This window comes from Myodes glareolus, chromosome 23 (assembly GCF_982192425.1).
Source record: "Myodes glareolus chromosome 23, mMyoGla1.1, whole genome shotgun sequence".
NCBI classification, from domain to species: Eukaryota; Metazoa; Chordata; class Mammalia; order Rodentia; family Cricetidae; genus Myodes; species Myodes glareolus.
Window position 1 is genome coordinate 2902816 of NC_142048.1, and position 12548 is coordinate 2915363.

General features: G+C 50.6%; 1 protein-coding gene across 6 annotated transcripts in view; it reads right to left on the bottom strand.

Annotated features, from left to right (window-relative positions):
- Positions 1-844: 844 nt before the first annotated feature.
- Positions 845-12548, bottom strand: part of Gatad2a (GATA zinc finger domain containing 2A) — a 90345-nt gene continuing 78641 nt past the window's right edge. For 5 of the 6 annotated variants that reach the window (XM_087900732.1, XM_087900733.1, XM_087900728.1 and 2 more), the window contains 10 exons: positions 10154-10286; positions 9920-10051; positions 9645-9734; positions 8904-9035; positions 8636-8800; positions 6889-7168; positions 4939-5240; positions 4355-4429; positions 3902-4094; positions 845-2112 (listed from right to left, as the gene is read on the bottom strand). In XM_087900732.1, the coding sequence (XP_087756858.1) occupies positions 1982-2112; positions 3902-4094; positions 4355-4429; positions 4939-5240; positions 6889-7168; positions 8636-8800; positions 8904-9035; positions 9645-9734; positions 9920-10051; positions 10154-10286 (1633 nt within the window). In that variant the 3' untranslated portion in view covers positions 845-1981. The remainder of the gene's footprint in view (positions 2113-3901; positions 4095-4354; positions 4430-4938; positions 5241-6888; positions 7169-8635; positions 8801-8903; positions 9036-9644; positions 9735-9919; positions 10052-10153; positions 10287-12548) is intronic. The other variant, XM_087900729.1, reaches the window with a different exon arrangement.

A 12548-nucleotide genomic window follows, 5' to 3' on the forward strand; every position in this document is an offset into this window, starting at 1 on the left:
AGAGGATGGCAGATCTGCAGGGAGCCCAGGACCCAGCTCATCAGGATAGGGATGGAGCCAGCTTTGGTGGTGGTGGTGGGGCAGCTTCACAGCTGACACAGCACCCTACTAACTAAGTAATACCTGGTCCCCCACCCCCCAGTCATTAGCTGTAATGTCACTATGAGGCCTTGCTGCTCAAACCAGTGCAGTAGAAAGAGAATGGGCAACACTTTCCAATAAATTAAGGCACCTCAACACTCGGCCCTTTTACACAGAGCATCACGAGTGTCACCCTGGGAAAATGATGCACCAGCAACCCTTTGGCCTCTGCTGTAGGGTGTCCCCAGTAAGGTACACAAGCTACTGGACTCACAAGCCATAGGTGACAACAGAGCCCTGTGGTCAGACCCCATCAGTTCAAGTGGAAGTCTATGTCCGGTGCCAGGTAATACTCTGATCAATGACTACATGGAACTGAGGACTAATGGCTGGGAAGGCTTCTATAAGAGAGGCCACCTAGTGTGGCTGTTCTAAGGAGCCCCATGTCACTGAGCTAAGGCCAGTCACTCAGTAAGAATAGATTAACAGGAACTGACTTGCCAGGCACATAAATACCCAAGTAAGAAAATATATATATATATATATATATATATATATATATATATATATTTGGTGTAAACACCCGCCCTGGCACAAAGGGTCAATCTCTGTTCACTCTCCCAAACCCACCCTGGGAAGTGACACACTCAAACCTAAAAGTACTTCAGTAACTTGGGTTTCACACAAAATGATTTCCCAAAACCTGGAACTCCCTTATATCCAAACAATTCTTAGCGACGGAGGATTTGCACACGAGCGAGCATGGGGTTAAATGAGCCTTTATTAGGAGGAGGCAGGGGCGTGTCTGCAGAGGGTTGGTGGTCTGCAGAACAAGGGTTTAAATTAAAGTCCCTAACTACTGTGTTGAAGGAAGCCAGGGCTGCTCGGGATTCGACAGCAACCAATTTGTCGAATTGCTGCAGGCCACCCTGTGTGAGCTGCTTCTGCCCTTTCACCATGAAACCAATTTTTAAAGAGTAGGGGGTGGGAGAGGAAAGAAAATAAAACTAAAGTAGACCTGGCCTTTCAAAGACATCCCTGTGGACTGAGGAGCCAGAGGTGAACCCACCCGGCTGACCCCAGGGTAGACAGGTCTGTTTGCGCCTACCTGGGTGCCTCTTGGGCACCCTGAGATTGTGCCCTTCAAAATAAAGAGAGAAAGGAAAGAAATTTTAATAAAATAAAGCACAAAAATAACCCAGCAGCCAGCTCTGGTTCCAGCGGTGGGCCCAGCATCCCTCTGGAACCTCAGAGTCTCTGGCAAAGTCTGGGCTGCGATTTGTTCTAAGTGTGGAAGCCAGGGGCCGCAGTAAGCAGCAACAGACACAACTGGAGCCACAGTGGCACCCGCCATCCCTGTGTGCTGCCACTCAGAGCATCCTCTGGGGCTAGGGACTACACTGTGCACAACAGGGACCCTGGGTCTACACAGTTTACTTTTCATTCCATCATCGTGAAGTGATTAAAAAAGAAAACACAAAAACCCGAACTTCAACCTATAGATGGCCATGAGGAGGCAGAGACTGGGGAGTGAAGATGGGAAAAGCTGAAAGAAAACAAACCCCAGTTCAACTTCGGGAGCCCCTGGCGCCAGCCTGGCCTGGGCGTGTCACAGTGTCCAGGGTGAGCTCCCACCCATACTGGCCAGGCAGAGCTGGCCCTAAGGTCCGAGTTTCTGCTGGTGTTGGGCAAACTAAAGGCAAAAAGGAAGGAAAGGCCCACAGGGAAAGTCCTTGGTTCTGATCCTGGGCACCATGGTGGCACACTCTTCTGGCCACTGCAAGGCTAAATAGCCAAGGCCTGAGCTGTCTCAGGCAACTTGTTAGGAGGGCAGTCTGCGTGTCCTAGACCAGGAGCCATGGAGAGCAGAGGGCCTGTCCTCAGCTGGGCTGGCCTCCCATTATTTCCATGTGGCTGATTGGGGAATGGAGCGTGGAGGGATCATGTCCAGGAGGTATTCTCGCTGACGGTCTACAGCTGAAGAGGTCTTGTGCATTGCCAAACTCGGGCTGACAAAGGCAAGGGTCCCACCTGTAAAAAAGCACAGCATCAGGCAGCAGTGACCAGTCAGGTAAGGCTGACCAGGCCCTGGATGCAACCTAGACTCCCACCTCAGAACATACCCAAAGGATCCATAAGCAGGGTCATGACGCACACAACTTATATCCTGTCACCAATCATCTCAATCCAGACATCACTAAGGTGACCAAAGCAAGAACAGTGGTCAGGGTTCAGTGCAGAGATGAGTAAACCTCAAACAAGGGATTTGAGTCAATGCAATGGAATGGAGCTTCATGGACTGTGTGACTGGACAGCACCCTCCCCTATCAGGACAGTATACGTAAGTGTGGTGAAGGCTCTCTGTGCTGGCTAGGCTGGCTCAAACTACAAGCCTTAAGCAATCCTCCTGCCTCAGTCTTCCTAGTCCTTGGTACCATCGGATGCCAACTTGCTGTTCAGATTTTTTGTTGTTATTTTTAATGATTTATTTTTAGGTTGGGTGGTGGTGGTGTACAACTTTAATTCCAGCATTTGGGAGGCAGAGGCAGGCAGATCTCGAGTTCCAGGTTACACAGAGAAACCTTATCTTGAAAAACAAAAAGACTTACTTTTAATCATGTGTATGTGCGCACAAATGTGTGTGTGTATGCGCACGTGTGCCATAAAAGCCAGAAATGGAGGTCTGATCCCCTGTAACTGTAGTCACCAGCAGTTGTGAGCTGCCCAATGAAATTAAATATGAGTCTTCTAGAAGAATATCCCAAGCTCTGAACTGTTAAGCCTTTTCTCCAGCCCACTGCTTGGAATTTGAGACACATAGGCCAGGCTGGTTTTCTATTAGAGTCACCTGACTCTCCCTCCCAGTGCTGATATTATAAGCATGTGTCCCCGGGGACGGAATTCAGGGCTTTCACATCCCTCAAACAAATGCTTGATCACTTAGCTCTATCCCCAATTCTTCTTTTTAGTTAGCAGCAATTCCTAAACTGCCCATGCTTGTCTCAAACTCTTGGGCTAAAATCATCCCTCTTGCCTCAGTTTCCCAAGTAGCAGTGACAATAGGTGAGTGTCAGTGTGTCTACTTTCTTGTTTATGGACTACAGATGTATGCGATCATGTCCAGGTCACAAGAGGTAATTTCAGACAAGCCTACAAGTTGACTCTGTGTCTTAAATATGCCAGGTGTTCCCAGACCCCTTCTATACGGATTTGTTGTGAAATATTTGTTTAACTATGTAAAGATGTGTTGCTGTTTCACCTTGTCTGCCTAAAGCACCTGACTGGTCTAATAAAAAGCTGAATGGCCAATAGCAAGGGAGGAAGTATAGGCAGGACTTCCAGGCAGGGAGAGTAAGTAGGAGGAGGAATTTAGGCTTAAAGGAGAAAGAAAAGGAGACAGCAGGGAGAAGCCAATGGTCCACCAGGCAGACATGGAGGAAGTATGAAAGTAGGACACACAGAGTAAAAGAAAGGTAAAAGCCTCAAGGCAAAACGCAGATGAATACAAATAGGTTACCTAAGTTATAAGAGCTAGGGGGACAAGCATAAGCTAAGGCTAAGCATTAACAACAAAATGCATTAACTAACAACAACAACAAAATTTCCGTGTCATGATTTGGGAGCCGGTTGGTAGCCCAAAAGAAAGTCTGCTATATGTGCTCTAAGAAGGGTGTGGGAAGCAGGCCCTCTGTACTATTTCTGATAATGCTGTTGGGAAACTAGGTGAGTTTGAGTGTTCCAGACCAGTCTGTGCCAGATTACACCCAACAAACAAGGAAAGATAGCCTACGACAGAAGGTCTCCAGGGGTAGAGGCATACCTGTGCTCAGGGGTGTCTTTTTCCAGTTGGAGGTGGTGCCCTTGCTGGTGCCCACAGCTCTCTCGGAATGTCTGCCAGTCCTGCTTACCAGGGCCGTAGCTGAGGCCGCATTTTGCAGTTTGGGTGACTGGCTGAATGTGTGCAGAACGCCACGAGGTGCTGTGGCTGAGCCCCGGGACAGTTGGCTGGAAGCCTACAGACACAAAGGGAGCCAGGCTTACCATGGGCAGCGGTGGCAAAGCTGCTTGGAGTGGCCTCTCCTTGTCAGGTTGACCTCTTCCCACCCACTTGGGTCCCTATAGAGTCCAAAGTCAAACGGCCATGAGAGTTACACTAGGGGATGGAGAAGAGACAGAGGAGACAGTGGGGTCGGGAGGGCTGAGAGCACGAGCACAGCAGAGCTGGTGATTGCGGCCGTGTCTGCCATGGGCGAGGCCCTGGCCGGGTTCTGACCTGTAGCACAGCCCCGTTACTCCAGTCACGGGCCTCTCCTGAGCGGAACGCCAATTTACGTCGGGGCTTTATGACCTATACAAATGGGATTGAAAGGTATGTCAGCAAGGTCTGTGACACTAACCCAAACTGGCCAAGGATGCCCTACCGGATAGGCCCGGCCATAACGGCAGTGCCAACACCTGCCGGCTCCTAATACTGCAGGAGATGGTGGAAAAAAAAAATGTTTCTGGTGAGGTACAATGTGTGATCAGACAGAAACCATAAAAAGGAGAAGCACATTTGAAGAAAAAAAAAGAAGAAAGAAAACAAAAAAAGGTCCAGGTCCACCCCACTCTTCTCCTTCAGCTAGCCAGGGCACTCTTGCTAACGGCCAGCAAGGCTCTCAGTAGTCATTTTAGACAGAAGTACTTGCCAGTGCACTGGGATTGAAAGCGACAAAATTGAAAGAAACTGCAAATTAGTGTTTTCACTGCCAAATGCCACCATTAAGTGCAATTTAGCCTGCAGTTAAGCACCAAGCGGGTGGGTGGAAAGGGATGCCTCTGGAACATCCTGCAGTCGGTAAAGGCTTCAGCTCTCACCTGCTTCAGCGTGGGATGTGGGGCTGCAGCCTCAGTCTTGGTGCTGGTGGTACCCACACCCTGCTGCAGCAGCCGCTGCTCCATTTCCTGTTCTTGCTGCAGTGCCTTCACGAAGGCAGCCTTCAGCCGACTGGTGTGCTCCACCTTGAGTGCCTTTTTTTGGTTGGATGTCATGCAAGTCTCACACATAACGGCTCCACCCTTCTCCCGCCAGCGGCATGTGAAGTCCGTCTTGCACTGAACACACATGTAGGGCTCCCGGGATAACATAGCAGAAGCTGTGCTGGCAGAGATCCTTCCCGCTGTAATAGATGGGTGATTTTGTCAAAGGAACCTCAATGACTGTGGGCAGTGGCCTGGGTGGACATCTCTCATAGGTACATAGAGGCCACAGTGGATGAACTTCAAACAGGCTACGGCTGAGCATCCCTGGTAATGAGGCTCCAAAGGCCCTGTGACACTGGCCTGGCTTGGCCTTGCCATAGCAGGTGTCCTAAGAGGTATGTCAAAAGTTACCCTGCCTTGTTGGTTACTTGCCTTGTAGGCAATTGGGTATTCACTCACTCTTCTTGGGGACACGCTACCCAAACACTGAGATGGCTGAGGCCAGGAGACAAGCAACTTCTCTTGTTGCCGACAGCAGAACCAGGCCTCAGCCCCAGGAGGAGCCTGGCTGCACTGTGGATCAGAGAACAAATGCACACTGACGAACTTTCCAGACAAGATTCTGGAGGCCCCAGAGCTAAGAGATGGCACCTGTACTAGCTGTCCACAGCTCTGGTTCCACCTCCCCAGTACACTGAATGAGGATACGGGGCTTGACATGATGAGGATGGGCAGTGCTCTGGTTCTGAGCAACAGAAGAGTTGGTCTAACCCCAACGACGGGGTCAGAGATGACTGCCGGCACTCCACAGGCAGACTTCTGCCAGCCCTGCCTGCTAGAGATAAAACCCAGCACTTGCATACACTTACCGCCCTGTATGAATGGGTATCTCTCCCTAGCAATTCTTCATCAATGTCACCTCACTACAGAGTGCCAGCACCCAGGCTTCCCAGCAAGTATGAGACATACTTGGTCTCTCATGGAAGCCCAAGAGGTATTTGTTACTAACACTATGCCACAGAGGGTGTTGTTCATTGACAGGGGCCTGGTGGCTATCTTCAGTGCAAATCTGTGCTCAAGGCACGCTACAAAAGTTACCGAGAAGTATGCACTATGCAAACCTCTGAGCCTATTTCCCACCAGAGCTCTGGGTTGGTGGTAGGTGGGCCCCAACTCAAGTGTGTGGAGCTGGGGGTCCCAGGAGACTGGAGCACAACCCAGCTCCAGGGAAGCAATGGGCACAATTCTGCATGTTCCCACCACCTTCCTCCTTGCACAGTGAAGCAGACAATGGAAGCCCTTTTCTGTGTACACAGTCCCTTATACCTATGTCAGAAGAGCTAGCACTAATGACCACTGTCAAGGGGCCGAGATCTGCTGGGTCCAGTCATAGTCATTTTTTATCTCCTGGCATCTGACAAAGCCACTTAGGGGTGGGAAGAGAGGTGGACCACCATTAACCTGTCCACCAGCTCAACGTCAAGACGCACACATCCTCGGCCTGTGTCTGGGAGCCAACTGGGCCATCCACCCATTCCCTTCCCTGTCTAATGCTGTTTCTATGGGGTCCTGCAAATGTCCTAGCAACACTGCCTCCAAATATGGTAAAGAACCTGGTCCAGGCAAAGGTGTCTCTATCTGTCCATCAGCCCAAGAAAACTAGAAGCTTTGAAAAATTCTGCCTCATCCAAGGGTCAGCCTCCTATAGATGCTCAGACTCACCCCTAACTACAACATGGATTGATTTCACAGTAAAACTGGTATGGCACTACTGCCTGAGATGCCCAACTTTATATAGAATGTGTCTTACAGAGGTTGGAGCAGGAGGTAAGGCCACCCACTCACCTTGCGTCTCCAGCAAATTCTGCACCACCTCCTCCAGACCAACCAGGTAGATGAACTCGTTGTTGGCAGCGCTGGGCAGGAAGTTCATTTCTGGAGCAGGGGGCTTGGGAGGTGGAATCTCAAGCAGGGTCTTCTCCAGCTGCTTGCGTAGTGCTAGCTTGGCAGCAGCCTGCCGGCTGGCTGGAGACTCCACAGATGCAACCACAGAGGCCACACTGCTTGGGGTGGAGCTGACCTGAGCAGAGGCAACCGTTGTCCCCTTCAGTGAGGCTGCACTGGGCTGTGGAAGACAACGAGGTGAGGCTCAGGCTACCTAAAGCAGGCTCCATGTCAGATGTGCACTGGAATCCTTATAAGAGTAAATCTGAGCAGGGTATGGTGGCCTTTAATACCAGCTCTCAGGAGGCAAGCAAGGGGAGTTTGAAACCAGTGTGGGCTACATAGTAAGACCCTGTCTCAAAACAAAAACAAACTGAAGTAAATCTGAGTAGATTGTCGCCACCTAAGTCCACGGGACACCCAGGGACACCCAGGTCCTGTACACCTAGCTGCCCACATGCCCAGGAGTCAAGCAAGACCAAGCTGGGAAACTGCAATGGGTCTACACCTTGAGTGCCGCTTCTCAACTGGTTCTGAGTATGCACAAGGCCACTGGGAAATACAGCTCCTGTTTGGCCCTTCATATGCAACTTCATGTCCGTGTTAGTCTCCACCCATCCCACTGCTGCATTCCCATTCCAGGTTCCTAGTGTGTTGTGGAGGATCTAACAACGATCTCCATAAAGATATAAAGAGCACCATGCACTCTCTATCCCTGAGCAAACAGACAACCAAGGCCCACAAACACTTCTCTGTGGGGCTTAGATGCTCAGCAAGGGGATTCAGCACAGGCTACCAGCCTCTGATTGACAGGGGCCCTGGCTCCATCACTACCACACCACCCTGGTGGCATACTGAGCATAGCATACGTGGAAACATGAGCTGCTGAGAAGAGATGCCCACTCCCCAGACTTATGTCTTAGCTGAGGCATACACCCTTCCAAGTGGGAGGCAGAGACAGTCATTGTCTGTGCACTAGAAATGGACTTTAACACAGGCAAAGGCCCTTTGTCAGAGCTGTCCAAAGTCCAGTCCTGTCTTGTCTAAGGAGGGCGGGCAGTGACAAAGAAAAAAAATTTGCTGTCAGCAAAAGGTCTGCAGACTGGGTAATTTCATCTCTCAGACAAAACTCTTACTCTAGCTGTTTTCTTTCCATCCTGCTACCCAGGGGTGGGGACAGTCCCTCCCCACTTCAGAGACTCTGTACAGAGGTGGAAGGACACATAGCTAAGAATAGCCCACTGGGCTGTGGGAGGATCTGTGACATGCTGTCCTCTCAGCCTGAGGACAGTCAGCAGGAGCTGGGGGAGGTACTGCAGCAGCGGCTCTGGGAGGGATGGCAGGCTCCAGAGGGCTCTGGTGTCCCTCTAGTGGTCTCCTCACTTTTCCCTCAGAGCCTGCTGTCTCTCATATGCCTGCATCCCCAAACAGTCCCCACTGTCTCAAAAGCTTCCTAACTTTGCTAAAGGCCAAACCGTGTAAGATCTTCATACCTAGAAGAACTCCAGTCCCACCTTCAGGGGTGTCCAAGACCCCACCAGACCCAGGAATCAAGTGTGTGACACCAGTCCCCTCCCAGAAGACACAATGACACTTTGAGACCTAGCACCAACCCTACTCCAACCTTGCACCTGAGTTCCAGACTTACCTGAGGGATGTTGACAAGCAGACTGGTATTAGAGACATTGGCAACACGGATAAGTCCCTGCTGGATGATCCTCTGTCCCTGAATCTGCATGCTGGGCACTGAGGCGCGGGGGGCTAGGAGGAGGGGTGGTGGCCCTGTGGAGGGGTGCTGTCTGACGTTGTGAATCTGTTGGGAGACAGGGGACAAGAATGCCACTGAGATCAACCAATCCTGGCAGACCACGGAAGGGTGAACACCTGGCCCCACCCTAACACACACACCGACTCACCTGGGCCCCCCTGACAAGTGGTGGCATGACTACTTGGGAACTGGCCTGTGGTCCCAGCTTGGCAGACACCTGTTGCCCACCCCGGACCAGTGGCGGTGGGATGATGCTGCCGGGCATTCGAGCAGAAGAGGTCTGTTGATGACATTGAGACCCAGAATCATATACATTTTCTTTTTCTCCTAAAATTCATTCTGTGTTTACTTCCCCAATGCTAGGATGACAGGTTTGAGCAACCCAACTCATTTATGTGGTACTCAGGGCTTTGTAACATGAGGCAGGCACTCTACCAATGAAGCCACAGCTCTATGATAATTTCTGTTTTAAGGTTAACAAATTAAAAACCAACACACAAAAACCAAGATTAGCTAAAATACCTAATTACTGTACACATGACTGTACTGGGAGTCACGAGAACTCAGAGGAAGGAATCACGGAAGGTGTGACAGAGTCACTGAAGCATGTGAACAGAGGCCTGAGCTGAGAGGCCTCAGTGAAGTCCACACGAAGAGCACCTGTCCTGCTTTAGTCACTCTCAATCTTACTGGTTGATCACCACTGACCACAGTCTGTGACATCAACGGTGCCTCGTTTGGTGGGGTCATTTGGGGTACAGCTAACACTTCAGTACTTGCCTGCTAACTTGGGAATAGGCAGTCTTTGCTTTCACACACCAAGGCTGCTCAGGAACCTAGCCATAAGCAGTGGTGGTATTCGGAAACAGGAAGACGAGCACACACTAACCTGAAGTGATGTCTTGCCAGCAGGAATGTTCTGAGTACCCCGGACGAGTGGGGGAGGGGTGGTCACGGAGCTCCCTGAGGAAGCTGCAGGCTGTAAGATAGCAGGGCATATCAGGAGGAGGTGGTATTGGGCAGTCCACACACCACTGCCCTGTAATCATCTTCTGCTTGCTCCCTATTGCTCAGGCGCCCTGTGGATTGGGTCTCTGCCCTGGGCCAACCCCTATAATCCTGGGTGCCCAGACTCTGACAAGACTCTGAGGTCAGCACATGTACCTTCTGCGCTATGGCTTCCTTTTGTATTTGACTCTGACGTAGCTTCTTCAACAGAACCAGCTTTGCTTCCTCCAGCCTCAACTCCTCCTTCAGCTGCTTGATCATCCGCTCTCGCTCTTCTGGGCTGCTTTTCTATGAGAGCAAGAGCACAAAATTGGGGAAAGCCTTAGTAGAGACTGCGAAGCTAGGGTGGCCAGGCTCCCGGGCATGGGCATAGGCCCTGCAAAGGCTCACCAGGAGCGCCTCAGTGCTGGTATCCTTCAAGGATGCTGTGGTCAACCCATTCACCCTTGGGCTTGATGGCTGCTCACTGTCAGAGAGCACGATCACATCAGGTGAGGGAGGTCTCTTCTCAGACTTAATGTCACTGTCAGACAGAGGTAACAGGGGTTAGCATAGCAGAGTGCACTTGGCCCCTGCTGGCCTCCTCCAGGTGCCCTATTGTCCTCAGCTGACTTGCTATATGTATCGTGGATGTCCTCACCAGTCACTGGGGCCATCCATTCAAGGTCATGTACTCTGCCCGTGTGTACCTGATGTATCATGGGTATTTGTAGAAAGTGTTAATCTACTGTGGCACTAGATCACGGGTAAACACACTGAGTCACAGATCTGAGTGCTGGGCAGGATGAGACATGAACACTCCAAAGCCAAGGGCTCCCACCTGCTCACATTGGGAACCACCCAAAAGGAAGCCCCCCCCCCTTAGCCCAGTCCCACATATCCCCCAGAAAGCCAAAACAACTCGATGGCATGCTGTTGGCCTTTGAATTTCACCTCACAAGGGAACCTGGAGCCATCTGCAGGACAGCCTACCTAGGACACACATAGTAAGTTGCGGTGGGACAATGGTTTTACCCTGCAAAGATTTGTTTCTTGTACTTGTTTAATAAAATGCTGATTGGCCAGTAGCCAGGCAGGAAGTCTAGGCAGGGCAACCAGTCAGGAAGTAGAGGCAGGGCAATGAGAACAGGAGAATTCTGGGAAGAGGAATGATTCAGTCTGCAGTCATCACCCAGAAGCAGAGGCAGCAAGATGACAATGCCTTGCTGATAAAAGGTACCAAGCCACCTGGCTAACACAGACAAGAATTATGGGTTAAGTTGTAAGATGTAAGAATGAGTTAATAAGAAGCCTGAGCTAACTGGCCAACCAGTTTATAATTAATGTAGTAGACCTCTGTGTGTTTCTTTGGGACTGAACGACTGCGGGACCAGGTGGGACAGAAACTACTATCAACAGCAAGTGGCTGTAGTGACTACAGGTCTCAAGGCTCAGCTCTGCAGAGTGCGACAGGTCTGTCTGTCCCCAATGCCATCCTACTCACTACACTTTGCCCTCTGCCCCCAACCCTGTACATTGCTCAATTTTCAGAGGAAGCTACACCATGCAACACTCACCACTGTCACTCAGCCTTCTAATACACACAACGTGGTGTGTAGGAAGCTCACTTTACCTGTGAACGAACAGCCAAACACAGCTCCTGGGGAGGAGTGTGTGTGGAGGCACAGGCTGCCAGTTACCAGAATTTCATTGAGCACTCTTTCAACACTGGTTAAGGGCTAGTGTGTTAATCCACACTCTGACACTGGACTTCCCTTCTTTATAACAGGTGTTAGAGGGCATACACATTTATTTCTAAAGTCTCAGGGCTAAATGTGCTCTGTTGCAGCACAGGAGTGGGGGCAGCAAATTCTAAAGAAGGTACTGTGCATAGAGGGTACTGTCCCTGGGTGTGTAACCCAACAACCTTCGAGGACCCATCTCCCATCTTGCTTGTGGAAAAGCAGCTCCGGACATGTCCACTAGGTGGCACTGTGACACGAGATAAACACAAGCACAGATAAAGTTAACTGAAAGTCACAGCACAAAGCTGTTTGTGCTAGAGCAGAGTGAGGTGAGTCACTGAGAAAAGAGCCTCTGGACCCAACAGCCCTCAGGAAGGAGGACAAAGTCTTGACCAGCCAGATGTAGCTCTGGCTTTCTGGTTCCACTCAGAGGCACATGGCAGCTACACACTAACTGGCTGCCAAATTGTCAGGCCAGGAGTAAGGACAAAGTCTGAAGGCCCACGCCGGGGTCTACAGAGTCTGGGGACAGTTGAAGAATATCAGGCTTTGGCAACCCAGAAACTGGTCATTTAAAAAGAGACCCTGGAGGGGCTGGAGAAATGGTTTCATAGTTAGGAGCACTGGCAGTTCTTCCAGAGGACCCAGGTTCAATTCCCAGTACTCACAACAGTTCATAACTGTAACTGGAGTTCCAGAGGATCTGAAACCCTCACACAGACACACTTGCAGGCAAACACCAATGGATACAAATAAATCATTAAATAATTTGAGACCCTAGGCAGCTCCCTCTGGTCTCTTCAAATACTCCAGGTCTATCTATCTCTCAATGACGGTTCCATAGGCCCCATACTGTCCAAGATCAGTTTTCAAGGTGATCTGGCAGCTCCGATTCCAGGCTCACGGGCTGTGCGCACCATCACCATCAACTGCACACTGTGCAGCTGCAGAAGCCCAGCCTGGCACTGTGGATGTGGTATTGGACACAGCAGCCAGGCCTACGAGGAACCTAGGACAGATTTATAGTCCAGGACTGAGTTTCCTGGGTATGCAGAATGACG